The 20,556-nt window shown below is 42.3% G+C and overlaps 1 protein-coding gene and 1 long non-coding RNA gene across 2 annotated transcripts; both read left to right on the plus strand.

Moving 5' to 3' along the window:
* The first annotated feature begins 6,921 nt into the window (after nucleotides 1-6,921).
* LOC117825608 (NLR family CARD domain-containing protein 3-like) lies at nucleotides 6,922-14,221 on the plus strand. Its single transcript, XM_034701523.1, has 7 exons — nucleotides 6,922-6,962; nucleotides 7,221-9,021; nucleotides 9,107-9,280; nucleotides 9,509-9,682; nucleotides 10,600-10,646; nucleotides 10,771-11,291; nucleotides 14,135-14,221. Exons 1-7 carry the CDS (start codon nucleotides 6,926-6,928, stop codon nucleotides 14,219-14,221), a joined length of 2,841 nt encoding a protein of 946 aa, XP_034557414.1. The 5' UTR covers nucleotides 6,922-6,925.
* Nucleotides 14,222-16,951: 2,730 nt separating this feature from the next.
* LOC117825084 lies at nucleotides 16,952-20,243 on the plus strand. The gene is made up of 3 exons (XR_004633778.1): nucleotides 16,952-17,056; nucleotides 19,934-20,024; nucleotides 20,199-20,243. It is a non-coding gene; the product is annotated as an uncharacterized LOC117825084 (long non-coding RNA).
* The last annotated feature ends 313 nt before the right edge of the window (nucleotides 20,244-20,556 follow it).

Below are 20,556 nucleotides of genomic sequence, written 5' to 3' on the forward strand. Positions count from 1 at the left end.
TGTAGGAATATCAGTGTATGCATCAGTAATAATATCAGTATATGTATCAGTAATAATACCAGTGTATGCATCAGTAATAATATCAGTATATGTATCAGTAATAATACCAGTGTATGTATCTGTAATAATATCAGTGTATGTATCTGTAATAATATCAGTGTATGTCTCTGTAGTAATATCAGTGTATGCATCAGTAATAATATCAGTATATGTATCTGTAATAATATCAGTGTATGTATCTGTAATAATACCAGTGTATGTATCAGTAATAATACCAGTGTATGTATCTGTAATAATATCAGTGTATGTATCTGTAATAATATCAGTGTATGTATCTGTAATAATATCAGTATATGTATCTGTAATAATACCAGTGTATGTATCAGTAATAATACCAGTGTATGTATCAGTAATAATACCAGTGTATGTATCTGTAATAATATCAGTATATGTATCTGTAATAATATCAGTGTATGTATCTGTAATAATATCAGTGTATGTACCTGTAGTAATATCAATGTATGTATCTGTAATAATATCAGAATATGTATCTGTAATAATATCAGTATATGTATCTGTAATAATATCAGTGTATGTATCTGTAATAATATCAGTGTATGTATCTGTAATAATATCAGTATATGTATCAGTAATAATATCAGTATATGTATCTGTAATAATATCAGTATATGTATCTGTAATAATATCAGTGTATGTATCTGTAATAATATCAGTGTATGTATCTGTAATAATACCAGCATATGTTAAATAAAATAAATCCTAATAATAAAAACAGGCTGGAGCAGGTGGTAGGCCAGGCTGAGGCCAGTAGAGGTCCAGGTTGTAGCTGATGGCTGATGTGATCTTAAAAACCAGGTCTTAGTCCTCCAAAGTGGGAAACTGATCAAAAGAGCATGAGGAACAGTTACAACCATTAGAAGATATACCTGTGATCCCTCCCCCTCTCCTGTTTTGTCTGCAGGAGAATCAAATGTTAAAATTTGGTGGGGAGGATTCTAACAGAGTAGCAGAGGCGGTTGAGGTGAGCCATGTTTCAGGTAAAGATCAAAAGCTAAGACCATGTTCAGAAATAAAATCATTGAAATCAAACGTTCTGCTGGAGAGGGATCTGGTATTTCAAAGTTCAGACTTAGTGGGCTCATGTAGCCTCACTGGCTGTGTCACATCAACCTGTATTAAGTGCTGTGCTGTCCTGCCAGTCACTGCAGTATTTAATGGTGCTGTAGACGTAGAATAGGGGTTGTGGTTGGACTATGATATGCTTGGACTCACGAATTGTTCTAATAGTTGTGATGGGGAAATAGACTGGTGATAATGTTGGGTGTGGAGGGAGACAGGGGGGCGTTACCCCACTCTCCTCTCCTCCGTCCGCAGAGCAGCGTTAAGAGCTTGATATGGCGGGTCAGTACCTACTTCCTGTTTGGTGGAGGAGTGAGGACAGAGGACAGAGGAGAGAGGAGAGAGGATTGAGGGGAGAGGAGACTGCAGTGAAGAGCTTTGAGATGCACCCAGTGTGATCCTCACTGCTGCTTCATCACATCTGTCAGTGCTGCTGTTTGTTTCATATGAAGGTTAGTCAGCACCATCTAGAGGTCAGATAGTAGAACTACATCATGTGATCAGTGTGTAACCTGACACTGACTGGGTTTCTGACACAGGTTAGAGTGACGTCACTCTGAAGGGATGAGGGTGTGGACGGCGTCCTCAGATCAGACGCACACACACACACAGACACACCAGGACTGACGAGGGACAAACCAGCAGCTTCTTCTCTCCACACATGAAGGTGGAAAGTGTCTGTAAGCTGACCTGAACTCACTTCAACAGGTGAGAATCCTTCCAGAGACATCTCTATATGTTTGATGATCAGAATCAGAATCAGAATGAACTTTAATCACAATGTATCTCAAGAATACAAAGAATTTAACTCCGGTACTTTTGCTTACACCCTGTACAAACATAAATAGACAGACACTAAAAATCAAGTACTAATAAAAAATATATAAGATATATATATATAAGTAAAAAAGGCACGAGTGCAATAAAAGAAACAATAGACAACATGATAATGTGCAATAGTGCAAGGATGAAGGTGGCTCTGTCCATGAGGTAGCTGGTTTATGACACAGGGTTAAGTGTTCATCAGTGTGACGGCCTGGGGGAAGAAACTGTTCCTGTGTCTGGATGTTTTTGCGTACAGAGCTCTGTAACGCCGACCGGAGGGGAGGAGTTTGAAAAGTGAGTGTCCAGCGTGTGAGGGGTCTGCAGAGATGTTACTGGCCCGCTTCCTGGTCCTGGACCGGTACAAGTCTTGGATGGAGGGCAGGCTGACTCCAATGATCTTCTCTGCAGACCTGACTGTGCGCTGCAGTCATGATCAGGATCACTGTGCTCACACGCTGCTGGATCACTGTTTGACTGGAGAAATGATTCTGGATGCTGATTGGCTGTTTGAAATATGTTGTAGAGTTTCTGTCTGAGTTAAAGAGCAGTGATTTGACAAAGATTGACCTGTTCTATAGTTTGTGTTTGTGGAGTAGAGTCAGCAGCAGTTTTATTGTAATCTGAATCATACCATTAGTGAGAAGTACAGGGAGTGTGTGAACCGGTCTGACAGTCTGGATCCACTTGGCTCAGGTGCTTTGATTTATTACCTCTTTCCCTGCCAGCATCTTCATCAACATGTTTGGTACACGTTGAATCTCCCTCAAATGTTCTACGAATATAGAAACAATGAACAAAAGAGAGGACAGAGCTTCAGTTTTCATTTTATTCTAACTTGTTTCATTTTTTATCAGCATTTGAAATTTGGTCATTTTCATTAAAAAAACAACATTTAATTTTTTATTAAATTGAGCAATTTGATGAGGCCTGTCCCTGCTTTTATTTTTTACTCTTCCAGTCAACGTTGCACCTTCTGAGCGCTCATTCTCCAAGTTAAAACTAACTAAAAACCCCTTGATGAGCACGGTGGGACAGAGTGGACATGTCATGTTATCTACTGAGAATGACAGAGCAAAGAAAATGGACATACAGCGCATCATGGACAAGTCCGCAGAGCTTAAGGCTCGTCCAAATAGTGGTGAGTAGGCCTAGTACTTCATATTGATTTTTTGTTTGTATGTGAACATGTGGGCCGCTGTGCCAATTTGACTAAACGTTATAGCTGTTGATACAGTGACCTACTGTGCTCTCATTAGTTGAAACAGTTAAAGTGGGTGTCAGAATGATGCGGTCACTATCCGTGGTGCTGAACTGCTTTGAATTTGTGTTGTTTTATTTGTTTATTTGTCTTGTTCTCTTGGTTTGTTAGACTTCATGTCTGTTTGATTGACTTCAAAATGACAGAACTGTGTGTAAAGACTGTAGTAATGCTTGTAGGTCCTGCTGTTGCGGGCATGTTGTAAAGTTATGATGGGCTTTGCAGTGACCGCAGCCATGTGTGCGTAACGCTGTGCCAGTTTGCACCTGCCTTTCAAACGTGCTAAATCTAGACGCAAAAACACCGCTCGCTATCTGCTTCAGGTTTGATAAATCACATTGCGTGTGCTAAATGATTACATTTGCATCTCCCCCTCCCAGTATTTTGTGTGTCCTGATAATCTACATGTATTCTGCATATTCACGAAGGCAAACATGCTAAATGGATAGCGAGTGCTATTTTGCTCATTTGACAGACGCAATCCTCGGTGCTCCCTGCTAGTTCATCTGCTTTGAGCGCGCTATCAATTTTGCACGTGTTTTTATACACGCAAAACTTTAGTAGATCGGGCCCTTAGAGACCAAACAAGACACACAGAGATCAGAAGGAACTAACAACGGACTGGAATAATGAGTGTTGGGGAGAAGGCGGTGTGTGTGTGTGTGTGTGCGTGCGTGCGTGCATGCGTGCGTGCGTGTGTGTGTAGGGGGGGAAAAGGGCATATGGGGCTGAGTGTGGGGTATTTGCAATAGATTGGCCTACCACACCGGACAGTGCAACAGAAACTGTCGAGGGTATCGCTGGTCTCTAGATCCAGGTGGGAAGCTCGCCATGGTCAAAAGCCCAGGTGGTTCAAAAGATGACCAAACCAGACAAAGCAAAAAACCTGACCTGCTGACAGACAGTGTCACAGAGGTATTATGAGTCATCAAACATTTATAGGTTGTTTTAGCTATAATGAACATTATGAATCATCTGTTTTTAAATACAATGAATGTACCCATGAGACTACCCACGTGTTCACCTTGGTTTTAAACATACACAAACATACACTGTAACAATACAGCTTAGCTGCCAATAACTCATTAGAAGTGCACAATAACAGCTTACTCCACAAAGTAACCCTGTTAAACCTTGTGTAAATGCAAAACAAAATACTTTCATAAATCAGGATACAATAATCACTTTTTCAACAAAGTGCAGAATATAAATAAATATATTTATATATCAGCATGGAGTGGAGCCACAGGGTACTCGTCATTGGAGGCAGCACTTAGCAACACAAGGGACGTCCAGCTAATGCTAATGGCTAGGAGCTAATGGTACTAAAGCAATTTATCTCAAGAGCAGTCATTAAAACAAGCAACCGTTTAGGTGACAATGATGTCATCAACTAACGACCCTGGTTGTCTCCTTCTCTGCTGGTTTCTCTCATTTCTAATGAGTTTACTTCACTTTTATCTACACACAACTCGGACATGACATGACATGACTGACTGCAGCAGCGAAGGCGGAGGCTGTGTAGAGGTGAAATAGTCTGGACATGTCGGTGCAATGGAATAGAATGTTGTAACATTTGAGGGCGTGTTGAAGACAATGTAAAAATGCAAATTTTCCCAAAAGCATGAAGGCACACTGCAGGGTTAGAGTAGAATCAAAGACCTTTATTTGACATGTTAGTATGTATTTGAAAAAGTCCACACATTGTGACCAGCTTCTGTCTCCATCAGAGCCGCTGTCAGCAGAGTATCAGTGTGATCCTCACTGCTGCTTCATCACATCTGTCAGTGCTGCTGTTTGTTTCATACGAAGGTTAGTTAGCACCATCTAGAGGTCAGTCAGTAGAACTACATCACAGCGGCTCTGATGGAGACAGAAGCTGGTCACAATTGTGTGGACTTTTTCAAATACATACTAACATGTCAAATAAAGGTCTTTGATTCTACTCTAACCCTGCAGTGTGCCTTCATGCTTTTGGGAAAATTTGCATTTTTACATTGTCTTCAACACGCCCTCAAATGTCACAACATTCTATTCCATCGCACCGACAAGTCCAGGCTATTTCACCTCTACACAGCCTCCGCCTTCGCTGCTGCAGTCAGTCATGTCATGTCATGTCGGAGTTGTGTGTAGATAAAAGTGAAGTAAACTCATTAGAAATGAGAGAAACAATGAACACATCAAAAGAGAGGACAGAGCATCAGTTTTCATTTTATTCTAACTTGTTTCATTTTTTATCAGTCCTGAATATCTGTGTCATGTTACTGAGAGCAATGAGAACTAATGAGTGACCTGTGGTGTAAAGCTTGTTGTAATGATGAACATGTTTCCACCTTCGTAACATCAATCGTCTCCTCTTCCTCCATACACCTGTCTGTCCCCTCCCCCCGTCTCACCACTATGGGGAGCCGAGCATTCAGCCGCTCTGCTCCCTTTCTCTGGAACTCATTGCCACCTCAACTCAGAAACATCGACTCTTTCCCCCATTTCAAATCACAACTCAAAACATATCTGTTCAAAAGCGCCTACTCCGTCTGACTCCAATTGCACTGTCAATTGTTATTGCTTCTATTTTTTTCTTACCACTTTGTTAGTTTATATTGTTTTCATTTTGACTTTGATTTTGTTTTCCTTTAATGTAAATTTTTGTATGTATATATATCTGTGCGGTGTCCTTGAGTGCCGAGAAAGGCGCCTTTAAATAAAATGTATTATTATTGTTGTTATTATTATTATTATTATTATTATTATTATTATTATTATTATTATTATTATTATGTTGTTATGTTTGTGTGAAGGTGGAGGCTCTGCTATGAATCAGTGTAAGGACAGAGAGGATCTTGTACCAGGATCAGGACCTGGATCTGGACCCAGCTGTGTATCCTTAAAGAGTGACTGGTCTTCGGACAGACAAGATGATTTCAATGATGGGGAGATGAGTGCTGATGAAAGGTAAGCCTCTCAAAGTTCCTGTTGTTGTGTGTGTGAAACATTTGTAACTGTGGTTGGTGTTTTCTCTGTGAAGGTGAACAACAACATACAGGTGTTGGTAGGAGGATCCAGCAGTGTTTCTACCAGGATCCACTACATAGAATCTATCACATCAACACTGTGTGTCATTATATTATATACACTACATGATGTTATATTTGTTCCACAGAGGTCAGAGATCAGAGGCTCCCATTGGTCAGTCTGCCCAGCAGCATCAAACACAGCTGGACTCCATATTGATGGTGAGTAAATGTACAAACACAGCTCCTCCTGAGAATCAGAGCACACACTCATTCTGTTTGGATGTTTCTGTTTCCTGATCACACTGCAGACATCATCTCTGCCTGAATTCTCTTCACACTCAGTGTTTGACTGATTGAATGAAGCCTTACATTTCTGAGCTGCACACATTCAGAGGTCAGAGGTCATGCTGCTCTCACACAGACTCAGACTTTGGCAGTTCACATAGTGAGTCCAGTTTGAGGTCTAAACAACAGAAACACTTTGCTTCATGTTAATGTCTATTTTGTTCTGCTTCAGCTGCTCCAGGAGAACATCATCAGTTTTGTAAAGACCGAGCTGAAGGAGATCCAGAGAGCTCTGAGTCCAGATTACCCAGAATGCTTCGAGAGCCAGAGGGAGGATGAGGATGAAGAGCAGAGGAGGAGCAGAGAGGCCTTTCTGGAGATCACTCTGCACTTCCTGAGGAGAATGAAGCAGGAGGAGCTGGCTGACTGTCTGCAGAGCAGTAAGAGGATTTGAACACATTCAACATGATGGAGAGAGGAAATGGAGACAACATGGGAGAGGTTTACATTTCAAACTCTGCTGTTAATATGATGCACACATTTGGATCACATCTATGAGCTGTGAGAAAGTGTTCACAGCTGATGAAGAGATTTCAGAGAGGAGGAAAATCAAATCCATCCTGATGTCTGAAAGTGTAAATTCATCAAACTGATTGAAGCTTCAGATCATTCATCACATTTCTCTTCTGTTCTTTCAGGAACTGTTGTTCCAGAGTGCAGACGTAAACTGAAGTCTCACCTGAAGGAGAAGTTCCAGTGTGTGTTTGAGGGGATCGCTAAAGCAGGAAACTCAACCCTTCTGAACCAGGTCTACACAGAGCTCTACATCACAGAGGGAGGGACTGGAGAGGTCAATGATGAACATGAGGTCAGACAGATTGAAGCAGCATCCAGGACACCACACAGACCAGAGACCACCATCAGACAAGAAGACATCTTTAAAGGCTCACCTGGAAGAGATCAACCAATCAGAGCAGTGCTGACAAAGGGAGTGGCTGGCATCGGGAAAACAGTCTTAACACAGAAGTTCACTCTGGACTGGGCTGAAGACAAAGACCACCAGGACATCCAGTTCACATTCCCCTTCACTTTCAGAGAGCTGAATGTGCTGAGAGAGAGAAAGTTCAGCTTGGTGGAACTTGTTCATCACTTCTTTACTCAGACCAGAGAAGCAGGACTCTGCAGGTTTGAAGAGTTCCAGGTTGTGTTCATCTTTGACGGTCTGGATGAGTGTCGACTTCCTCTGGACTTCCACAACAATCAGATCCTGACTGATGCTACAGAGTCCACCTCAGTGGATGTGCTGCTGACAAACCTCATCAGGGGGAACCTGCTCCCCTCTGCTCGCCTCTGGATCACCACAAGACCTGCAGCAGCCAATCAGATCCCTCCAGAGTGTGTTGATATGGTGACAGAGGTCAGAGGGTTCACTGACCCTCAGAAGGAGGAGTACTTAACGAAGAGGTCCAGAGACCAGGAGCAGGCCAGCAGAATCATCTCCCACATCAAGACATCCCGAAGCCTCCACATCATGTGCCACATCCCGGTCTTCTGCTGGATCACTGCTACAGTTCTGGAGGATGTGCTGAAGACCAGGGAAGGAGAGCTGCCCAGGACCCTGACTGAGATGTACATCCACTTCCTGGTGGTCCAGTCCAAACTGAAGAGCATCAAGTACGATGGAGGAACTGAGACTGATCCACTCTGGAGTCCAGAGAGCAGAAAGATGATCCAGTCTCTGGGAAAACTGGCTTTTGATCAGCTGCAGAAAGGAAACCTGATCTTCTATGAGTCCGACCTGACAGAGTGTGGCATCAAGATCAAGGAAGCCTCAGTGTACTCAGGAGTGTTCACACAGATCTTCAGAGAGGAGAGAGGACTGTACCAGGACCAGGTGTTCTGCTTCATCCACCTGAGCGTTCAGGAGTTTCTGGCTGCTCTTCATGTCCATCTGACCTTCACCGACTCTGGACTCAACCTGATGGAACAAGAACAACCAACGTCCCTGATCTCTAGAATCTTTAGAGACAAACCTAAACTGTACGGTCTCCATCAGAGTGCAGTGGACCAGGCCTTACAGAGTCCAAACGGACACCTGGACTTGTTCCTGCGCTTCCTCCTGGGTCTTTCACTGCAGACCAATCAGACTCTCCTGAGAGGTCTGCTGACACAGACAGGAAGTAGCTCACAGACCACTCAGAAAACAGTCCAGTACATCAAGAAGAAGATCAGTAAGAAACTGTCTGCAGAGAGAAGCATCAACCTGTTCCACTGTCTGAATGAACTGAATGACCGGTCTCTAGAGGAGCAGATCCAACAGTCCCTGAGATCAGGACTTCTCTCCACAGAGGAACTGTCTCCTGCTCAGTGGTCAGCTCTGGTCTTCATCTTACTGTCCTCAGAGAAAGATCTGGACGTGTTTGACCTGAAGAAATACTCTGCTTCAGAGGAGGCTCTTCTGAGGCTGCTGCCAGTGATCAGAGCCTCCAACAAAGCTCTGTAGGTGGATACATGAGAGATTAAAAACATGTTGATCATGACAGATGAAACACTGTGTCTGTGCTAATCACTAACTCTTCTTCAGGCTGAGTGGATGTAACCTGTCAGAGAGGAGCTGTGCTTCTCTGGCCTCAGTCCTCAGCTCACAGTCCTCCAGTCTGAGAGAGCTGGACCTGAGTAACAATGACCTGCAGGATTCAGGACTGGAGCTCCTGTCTGCCGCACTGAAGAGTCCACATTGTAAACTGGAAACTCTCAGGTCAGTATAAAGCTGAAATTTAAATCTTACACTGTCAGTTACAATAACCCAATTAGTGTAAATGATGTCAAACACAAAGCTCCACATGACTCTTAGTTTCCTCAAATCATCAGTAAGAATAGGACAGGAAACTGGAAACTAGCTTGTTCTGTTTAATATTTGTTTTTACATGAAAATGGTCAAAACCTTTACACTTTGCTTATTCCATGATTCCTTTTCTAACCCTAGACTGTCAGGATGTCTGATCACAGAGAGAGGCTGTACTTTTCTGGCCTCAGCTCTGAGCTCCAACCCCTTCCACCTGATAGAGCTGGACCTAAGCTACAATCATCCAGGAGACTCAGGAGTCCAGCTGCTGTCTGCTGGACTGGAGGATCCACGGTGCAGACTGGATACACTGAGGTATGACCAGACAACAAGAGCTGAAACACTGCAAGAGCAAAAGAAAAAATCCCTTTCCACAAAAAAAGATCTTGTTTAGTTTCATTATTTTCTGAGGAGTGATTGGACCTGAATCAGAAAAAGACCACCAGAAGACTATCAAACACAAAATAAACTACTCAGTAGAAATTCAAAGCTTGAACCAAAAAGCCAACTGGACTCAGTAGAAACTCTTGAAGACGTTTCATGTCTTCTCTGAAAGGCTTCTTCACTTCTGAACAGACTGGGTGCGGAGCTAGAAAATATAAGCTTCTAACAGTGGTTGGTGTGCTAAGGTGGTCACATGGGGTCGTTATTAGAGTCGTTGACTTAGTTCTTGACAGTTGTTCAGGTCAGCTGTTAATGTTATATACAGAAAAATTCCCATGTGACTGTTCATCCACTAATGTTGTGTGTGAACATAAAGAAGGCAGAGACTAGTTCACTTTTAACTTTGAACATCATCTGTATTTACAGATTCTACATGAACATGTAGAATCCATACTCAGGGGTCTGGAGGTCATTTTGGGATGTGGTCTGGTTTCAGATGTAGTCTGAGTAGTCCTGATCATCAGGAGGCTTTGGTGTCTGCGGGAAAACTCGTGCTCTGTCTTCATCACTCTGAAACCATAAGACAGGATGTTTAGGATGAGTCATTTTGACTCCTGACACATACAAAGAGACGACGACTTTAAAGTGACAGAACAAAGGTTCAGCAGGAATCCTCTTTACTGATTTCAAAGAGGACATGAGAAGCAGAATCTGGACTTCATGGATCCAAAGAGCAACAGCCAGCCTTCTCTGTCACAGGGACAAACTGAGGAACACTGCTTCATGTTGAACAGCAGGTAGGACTCATGTTGGATTGAACATCACTTTGACTGTGTTTCTTCCTCCAGGGTGGACCATGGTGGAGAGCAGAGGTTAAAACCTGGACTGAAGAAGTGTAAGTGTGGAATCAGTTTGACTCATGAGGACCAAACAGCAGACTGTCAGCTAACAAAGAATAAAGCCTTCAGGTGTGTCTGATGATAAACGGCTGCTGTGTTGTGTCTTTGTCTCTCCATCAGATGTCTGTGAACTCACTCTGGACTCAAACACAGCATACAGAGTGCTCAGACTGTCTGAAGACAAAAGGAAGGTGACATGTGTGGGAGAGGATCAGTCATATCCTCATCATCCAGACAGATTTGACTCCTGGTCTCAGCTGCTGTGTAGAGATGGTCTGACTGGTCGCTGTTACTGGGAGGTCGAGTGTAGAGGAAAGGTTGACATATCAGTGAGTTACAGAGGAATCAACAGGAAAGGATACAGTCCTGACTGTGGTTTTGGATTTAATGATCAGTCCTGGAGTCTGAGTTGCTCTGATAAAGGTTACTCTGTCCATCACAATAACAGAGAAACAGTCCTCCCTCTCTCCTCGTCCTCTGTCTCTCACAGAGTAGCAGTGTATGTGGACTGTCCTGCTGGCACTCTGTCCTTCTACAGAGTCTCCTCTGACTCTCTGATCCACCTCCACACCTTCAGCACCTCCTTCACTGAACCTCTGTATCCTGGGTTTGGGTTGTTGTATTATAATTCCTCAGTGCGTGTGAGATCTATATAGCAGGGAGAGTCTCCTCCTCTCTACACACACACTACACACACAAACAGCTGATCATGAGACTGTTTCTGTCACATCAGCATGAATGTCTGTGATCAAAGAGCAGGACTCAGTGGAAAACTGTCTAACTGAACTTTACTTCTTTACATCTCTGTTGTGAAAACATCGGGCCTCATTCATTCTTTGTTTCTTCAATGTGTTGATGAGAAAGTTTGTCAGAGAAGTCTGAGTCTCATTCATTAAACTGTCCTTCACCTGCAGAGTTGTATCCTCCTTTGTTTAAACTGATGAAGGCCATGTCCATGTGAGGCTGCTTTGGTTCCTGTTAAAATAATTTCAGTTGTATCTTTGTTTAATTTTAAAAAGTCCTTGCTCATCCAGACATTGATGTCGGACTGAAGTGGGTTTTGAGTTGTTTGGGGAGACAGAGATGTACAGTTGGGTGTCATCTGCAGAAAAACTGTCGTGGACATGGTGATGAGCGATTATATGGCCAAGTGGAAGTGTATTCAGTGAGAATAAAATAGGCCCCAGAATGTTTCCTTGAGGAATACCATAGTTAAAATCTTGTGTCAAAGTTAAAAAGATAAGAAGTGGACCAGGATCAAACATCATCAGAGAGACCATTTCTCAAGTCTGTGGATTCAAATCTCCTGCTCCATGGTATCAGATCCTGCACTGAGGTCTAAAAGAAGGAGTTCTGCCACATTGTTGTCATCTAAAATCATTCTAATATCATTCACTACTTTAATAACACAAACAGTTGAGTTAACAGGGGAAGAAGTGTTTGTATTCTTTGTGTAATAAAGGCATTGTCATTTTGTCTCAGGTGTAAGTGTCTGAAAAGATTGATTATTACAGATGATGGATTGTAAAAATGTTTGTGTCATGTTTACATTTGATGGATGCATCCACACAGACGGAGGTGAAGTAACTTTTTTTTGTTCTTGTTTTTTGTAGCCATTTTTTTGTTCATTGTTTGAGCTGTTCAAAAAGTGAATATATAGTTAGTGTGTTGTTTTAATAAAACAGTGTTTAAATTACTGATGGTTGTCCGCTTTGGGTTGATTTTAAAGGTACTGTGATGAACAGCATTTAAAGATAAGGGAGAGAGTAAGTCATACTTGAACCAGTATATGTAGTTAATTTTGTAATTGTACCAAATGTGGAATTCAATCATTTTTATAATTCTAGGTTTGTATCCAACAATTGACAGAAATACTGACAAAGAATAATTATTTCTTAATTATATTTTTTTGTATAACATTTATATTAGAAATCTCAGACAATAAGAAGAGTGACAATAATAGACAGAACCAAACAGTTAAAGGGACAAAAAACAAATATTACTATACTACAAGGAGATAGACATCCAGACAGTAAGACAATGGCAAAAACTCACAACAGTAAATGCCTTTGATAAGCCAGACAACCCTTACATTGTCTCTCCTGCTGAGATTTTCCAGGTCTTCAATCTGCTCCTCTGTTACCTTAACTGACCGCTGCAGGGAGGTTAAGTTACCATTAAATGCGGATACCTCATCTTCCCCTGCCGAAATACGGGTTTCAGCCTCTTTAATGCACGTGGAATGTTCTTGAATCAGGCCTGTGAGACCGTGCAAATTTTTCATCCATCAGTGTGCTTATTTTGTTGGTCACCACCTGGGCAAGGTTCACAAACTCGTCGGGTCCGGCACCCTCTATCGCCATCGTGTCAGCTAGCTGGCTAGCAGGTTGTTGTTTTTTTAATTACCCACCATCCCATCCATTTGTTTCTCTGTTAAGTCTTTAGAATTGGGCTAGCTATTGTAGTTCACAAAATTAGGGGAGCACATTCTCTCCTTGTTAACCCCACAAGTGCGGTTAATGTAAAAAACGTGCCATACCTCAATCAATCAATCAATCAATCAATCAATCAATCAATCAATCTTTATTTGCAACGAACGTTATCTCAAGACACTTTTACAAACATAGGAGGTCTAGACCACTCTATGTCAAATTATGAACAGAGACCCAACTTCAAGACAGGGTAAGACTCAGTCTGACCCCAGTATACCTGGAGTTATGAAAGTCCTTCATGATTTAAAGTCTCACTTTATGGTGTTTTTAGAATCAAAATATACTAGATGATGCTTCAAGTTATGAATGAAAGCCCTGAAAAAACAGACCTTAGTTTTGTTAAAGTTGCTTGAAAATGCCAAAAAGGTTTAAACTTTTTTTTTTAAAGATTTCTCTGATCTGGATTACTTTCAATTTGCCTTTCATGTGATCATTGCTCTTTTTTGAAAGATAAAATTGCCTTTTTTTAAAAGGAAGAGGAGCAACTACAGCCTCTGCAAGCTGACAGTTCAATGGAAAAAGATGTGGAGACAACAGAGGAAGTGGTAGGATTTACCTAAGTGGGATGCCTACTTCCAATTCAATACTGATATAACACTTTTCTCTCTTGTTTTTTCCAAAGACCAGTGTAGAGGAAAAAATTGTTGGAGACTGAAAAAAAGCTGCAGAATGGGTTGAGTCAAACCCAAATGTGTTTGAAGCCACAGTAGAGTTGCCTGACATCCTACAAATGGACAAAGATGCTCACAGAGGTTGTGAAGCAGTTTGGGAATTTGTTGGCTGAGGGAATGAATGAGGTCCATGAAGATGAAAGGGAACAGATTTTAGAGCCCTTCAAATTTGAAAAAATCCTAGCACTTCCTCATGTGGAAGTTCTGCGAGGAGATAGTTTACACAAGAGGATATGTAGCATACTGTGAGTGCAGAATGAATGATCAATAGGGCAGCATCCAAAATATGTTCAGCTTAACTCAAATTTGTGCGTCTCCCAGTGTCCACCCGTGCGTGATGAACGAGTGTCCCGGCGGAGCGCGCGGGACATTGGACACAGCTCTCACCTCCTGATCAATGGCCTGTAATCCATCTGTCTGATTTCTTTGTTGCTGCAGCAACTCCCGGTCAATGTCATCATCACAATCTGAAACCTGCGGGGCTCTGCTGAGGTGTTTTCTGGTCTGAGCTGATTTGAGGAGTGCGGCAGTGATTGTCAGACACCTGATGAAGATTCTCCATTTAAGAAAAAAGAGATAAACATTATTTTTACTGTCATGACGGACAACTTACAAAAACGCTTTACAAATAATGAAATCACAACTTTTTTCCCATTCTATATTCAACTTCATTTTGAAGTAATTAAATGTGTCCCATATTAGAAATGCACTGATATTGTATTCAGGGAAAGTTTTTCCTTTGTTCTTCTGCGAATATCTTGCCATCTTCTTTTAATTTCGTCGGCAGATCTTCTGTTTTTTCTCACAGCATTCACCTTTTCACAGACGGTCTCCCAAATCACGTTTCTTCTGGCAACGCTGAGATGTCTCTGCTGGACTTCCCCGTTGTGTTTATTTACCTCCTCCACCAAGACCTCAATCTCCATGACTTCCAACTTCATTTTTTGTTTGCAGCCAATCTGCTCTCTCAAAATCTCCATGGTGACAGCTGGTAGCTCATGCTAAATCCTCTTTAAATAGGGCAGTCTGCACCATTTTTGGACTTGTTATCAATTGTGCACGCGGTCAATGTAGATCACCCGCAACACGCCCGGGGGGCACAGGGACATTTACAGTGTCACAGCAGCAAAGTGGACAGTGCAAACATTACAATAGTGAGCATACATAAATAGTAAATATGCAATTATAAGTAATTAAAAGTGAACTATTGTATCCTTAGAAAAATATGTACAGAAACAAGCATAACATTGAATAAAAGTACATTAACAATATATCCACAGAACAAATGTAGAAGACATGTAGATGACAGAAGCTGCGGCACTCTTAACGAGGGAGATTATTACACTGTGGTCAGAGTGTTTGTTGTCGGTTATAGAGTCTAACCACCACAGGAAGGAAGACCTGCGGGACCTCTCCGTGAGACACCGGGGTTGGAGGAGTCTGTCGCTGAACGAGCTACCCAGTGTTCATAACGTCTCCTGCAGGGGGTGAGACGTGTTGTCCGTCAGAGACGATAGATTGGCCATCATTCTCCTGTCAGCCACCACCTCCACAGGGTCCAGAGGGCAGCCCAGGACAGAGCTGGACTTCTTCTCCACCAGTCTTTTATTATTGTTCAAGAAGTGTGCTCTACAAGAGGGGGGGTGACCAAGTGATAGGTAGACAGAATAACACATAAAAAAGGAACGAATATGAACAACAACAACAACAACATAAGAAGAAGAAGAAGAAGAAGAAGAAGAAGAAGAAGAAGAAGAAGAAGAAGAAGAAGAAGAAGAAAAACAATAACAATAACAATAATAATAGTAATAATAATAATAATAATAATAACAATAATAATAATAATAATAATAATAATAATAATAATAATAATAATAGCAACAAAAAAATAACAAAATTAATTAATTAACAATTAAGGTTTATACAAAATAGAGGGGTATCTTCTATCTATCACAACACAGAGTACAGAGATACCTCTCAGTGTGGATAGCCCGGAGAAATTCATTGATCGCTACTTCTACCAGTGTGCAATGGAAGCCAGAGACCCGGACGCCCTACCCAGCGACCCTTCAAAAAGAAAAAAGGACTCATTCACTGACACAGATGACTTGATCACAACAGACATAGAGGTCAGTGTATAAGAATCATCAATAAAAAACTCAACGCTCTCAGCATGCTCCATCAAGAGATGAAAGACCTTAAAACAAGCCTAGAATTCAATCACCAGCAAGTAGCCAACCTCCAGCGAGACAATTCACAACTCCAACACTCTGTCCATCATGCCTTGAGAAAGATAGGAGTTTATGATGCTTGTGGTTTCTTGTGAGAGAATGGGGAAGCAGGATTTAAAAAGATGAGTTGGGATGGGATCAAGGACAGAGGGCTTCATCCTGCTAACCACATCCCGTATAGCATCTTCTGACATTGGATGTGATCTTAAAACCAGGTCTAAGTACTCCAAAGTTTGAAACTGACCAAAAGAGCATGAGGAACAATTCCAGCCATTAGAAGATATACCTGTGATCCCTCCCCCTCTCCTGTTTTGTCTGCAGGAGAATCAAATGTTAAAATTTGGTGGGGAGGATTCTAACAGAGTAGCAGAGGCGGTTGAGGTGAGCCATGTTTCAGGTAAAGATCAAAAGTTAAGACCATGTTCAGAAATGAAATCATTGAAATCAAACGTTATGCTGGAGAGGGATCTGGTATTTCAAATTGCAGACTTAGTGGGCTCATGTGGCCTCACTGGCTGTGTCAGATCAAACTGTATTAAGTGCTGTGCTGTCCTGCCAGTCACTGCAGTATTTATTGGTGCTGTAGACGTAGAATAGGGGTTGTGGTTGCGACAGATATGCTTGGACTCACGATTTGTTCTACTAGTTGTGTAGTTTGGTGAGGGGAGAGGAGAGAGGAGACTGCAGTGAAGAGCTTTGAGATGCACCCAGTGTGATCCTCACTGCTGCTTCATCACATCTGTCAGTGCTGCTGTTTGTTTCATACGAAGGTTAGTTAGCACCATCTAGAGGTCAGATAGTACATAATGTGATCAGTGTGTAATCTGACACTGACTGGGTTTCTGACACAGGTTAGAGTGATGTCACTCTGAAGGTATGAGGGTGTGGACGGCGTCCTCAGATCAGACGCACACAGACACACCAGGACTGACGAGGGACAAACCAGCAGCTTCTTCTCTCCACACATGAAGGTGGAAAGTGTCTGTAAGCTGACCTGAACTCACTTCAACAGGTGAGAATCCTTCCAGAGAAATCTCTACATGTTTGATGATCAGGATCACTGTGCTCACACGCTGCTGGATCACTGTTTGACTGGAGGAATGTTTCTGGATGCTGATTGGCTGTTTGAAATATGTTGTAGAGTTTCTGTCTGAGTTAAAGAACAGTGATTTGACAAACATTGACCTGTTCTATAGTTTGTGTTTGTGGAGTAGAGTCAGCAGCAGTTTGATTGTAATCTGAGTCACACCATCAGTGAGAAATACAGGGAGTGTGTGAACCGGTCTGACAGTCTGGATCCACTTGGCTCAGGTGCTTTGATTTATTAACTCTTTCCCTGGCAGCATTTTCATCAACATGTTTGGTACACGTTGAAGCTCCCTCAAATGTTTAGTTCTCTGAATATAGAAACAATGAACACATCTAAAGAGAGGACAGAGCTTCAGTTTTCATTTTATTCTAACTTGTTTCATTTTTTATCAGCATTTGTGTGTGTGTGTGTGTGTGTGTGTGTGTGTGTGTGTGTGTGTGTGTGTGTGTGTATATTCTATCAATGACAGTAATAATAATATGATGAAGCGTTCGTAACCCAATATCAGTCGCCCCCAGACTCTGCACAGTTTGCTGGCTGATTGGGACACCTCCCCACAGATTCTCATCCCTCTAGGACATATGTGTCAAACTCAAGGCCCGCGGGCCAAGTCTGGCCCGCGGTGGCATTATCTTTGGCCTGCGAGATGATATCAAATTATTTATAGAGCTGGCCCGACGGTATTTTGCACGCACCACTAAAACTACAAGTCCCACAATGCACTGCATGTCAATCGAGGGCCCGCATGCGAGAGTCGTTACCCTTCTCCGCTCATCATCAGCCTTATGAAGCTAGTCACCTGCAGTCAACTTTCAGATATCCCTCTCCCCCAAAAATGACTAAACGAAAGGTGGACTTTGAAAACAGGGGGGTTCAAGACAGGTGGGAGGCAGAGTATATGCATGTGCGTAACAGAGGAACTTTTGGGATTCAGATCAATGCATGGCACAACTACGGGGAAAGATCTCTTTGAAGAGGTATCCAGATGTGTAAATGAAACGAGGCTGCCTTTGGATAAACGTGTGGGACTGACGACGGATGGAGCGCCTGCGAAGTGCAGGCAAAAGAGTGGATTAGTGGGCAGGATCCGGGAGAAGATGCGGGAGGAAAACAGCGCAGATGAGCTGACAGGTTATCACTGCATCACACATCAGGAATCACTGTGGCAAAGCCTTGAAAATGGAACATGTGATGAGCACCATAACATGGGCAGTTAACTTCATAAGAGCCATAGGTTTCAATCAGCGTCAGTTCAAGTCTTTTCTGGAGGAGCACGATTCAGAATATGGTGACTTGCCCCATCACACAGAGGTGGAATATGGTGACTTGCCCCATCACACAGAGGTGCGATGGCTGAGCCAGGGAAAAGTGCTGTAAAGGTGTTTCGAGTGGCGTGAGGAGATCTGTCAGTTCATGGAGAGCAAAGGGAAAGACACAACAGAGCTCCACGATAAAAAAGTTTCTGTGTGAAGTGGTGTTTCTGTGTGACATCACGAGCCATCTCAACGCGCTCAACCTGCAGCTTCAGGGGCGGGGCCGTGTGATCACAGACGCTGCAGTGAGGGCTTTCAAAACCAAGCTGCGCCTGTGGGAGACACGCAGATGCTGCAAGAAAACTTGAGCCATTTTTCCGTGCTGCCAAACTACCTGCGAACAACTGTTCTCTTTGATGAAGTTAAACAAAACATCTCACAGGAGTCGTCTTACTGATGAACACCTTCACTCTATCCTGAGGATTTCCTCAGCTCTGAGCCTGACCCCAAACATTGATGAACTTGCATCCAAGATGAGATGCTGAGTATCTGGCTTAGACTAGTGTGCATCACAGAGCAGCAGACTAAGCTTTAATGTTTCCTTTTTTCACTTTTTCTCACTACCACAGGGCATTTTTGGTTTTCTTGGCAGAATTTTTTTTGCTAATGTTGTTGGCCAGTGGAAAAATATTTTCATAAGAAATTAGTAAAGCTCATTCATTAGATAAGCTGCAGATTGAGCAATAAGAAATGAATGAAACATATTTTTCATTTTATAGGCAATAACTTAAGCTTTGCTAGTTCAATGTTCAATATGTGCAATAAGTTAATTTCAATAAGTTTTGCAATAAACATTAAACCAGTCCGGCCCTTGACTTGCACCGATTTTTTTATTTTGGCCCTCTGTGTATTTGAGTTTGACACCCCTGCTAGTACAACCCCCAGACCTGATGGGAGGGGGCTTGTTGGAGTGAGTTGAGATTTAATCAGTTTATCATCTATATAGTCAATTATTTTTTTGTATTTCTCAAAGTTTATTATCTTTAACATTGTTATTATAATTATTGAATTTCTCTCCATTTTCATTTTAAAGGTGAACAGAGGGTGATGGGGAGGGCGTCAGAAGTGAGCACAAAGCAGAATTACAGAAATAATAATAATTATTATTATTATTATACAAAATTAATTGAAATAAAGGCGATAAATAAAAAATCTATATGAAAAATAATTATTGTAGTAGTGAAACTTATAGTAATACTAATGCTACACATAGTGTATTTTGGTCATGTGGCTCCGGTGAAGTGCGGCAGGCAACAATGCCCAGCAGATTGCTAGGACCTGTCCTTCCATCTAAGTGGTCTCCATAGTGTGTTTATGGGAGAGGGTGGGGGCTGTGTTTGGGCTCATCAGGTCCTGTTTGGGGCTCCAACAAGGTTTGTGTCAGTCCTGAATATCTGTGTCATGTTACTGAGAGCAATGAGAACTAATGTGTCCTGTGGTGTAAAGCTTGTTGTAATGATGAACATGTTGTTGTGTTTGTGTGAAGGTGGAGGCTCTGCTATGAATCAGTGTGAGGACGGAGAGGAGGGAGCCCCTCCCTCTAAAAGCACTCTGTGTGGGGAACATGAAGCTCAGAGGTGAGAGGAGGATCTCTAGCTGTCCATGACTCTGCTCCATGTCAGAGCTCAGCACTCACATCACTGTGTGTGTGTGTGTGTGTGTGTGTGTGTGTGTGTGTGTGTGTGTGTGTGTGTGTGTGTGTGTGTGTGTGTGTGTGTGTGTGTGTGTGTGTGTGTGTGAGAGTATAGAAGCCCAGAGCAGCAGCATGGACCAGACTCTGCTGGACCTGGACCCAGCTCTGTGTCCTTAAAGAGTGACCGGTCTGTGGGTCGACTTATTAACTTCAAAGATGGCCGTCAGTCTGCTGATAAAATGTAAGAAGGTTAAAGGTTTGTGTCCGTTATCCTCAAACTGTCCTCAGGATGGTACAAAAAGTCAAAGTGTCCCCTGAAGGACATTTCCACCACAATCCCTTAAACCATCTTTGATCTACAATACTCAGAAACACTTCTACAAAACATGAAGAGTTCTTTAACTTTTGTGTTTATGACTCTTTCAGTACCAAAGATAAGAGACCTGGACCTGGACCTGGACCCAGCTGTGTGTCCT

This window comes from Notolabrus celidotus, chromosome 14, assembly GCF_009762535.1.
Source record: "Notolabrus celidotus isolate fNotCel1 chromosome 14, fNotCel1.pri, whole genome shotgun sequence".
NCBI lineage: Eukaryota > Metazoa > Chordata > Actinopteri > Labriformes > Labridae > Notolabrus > Notolabrus celidotus.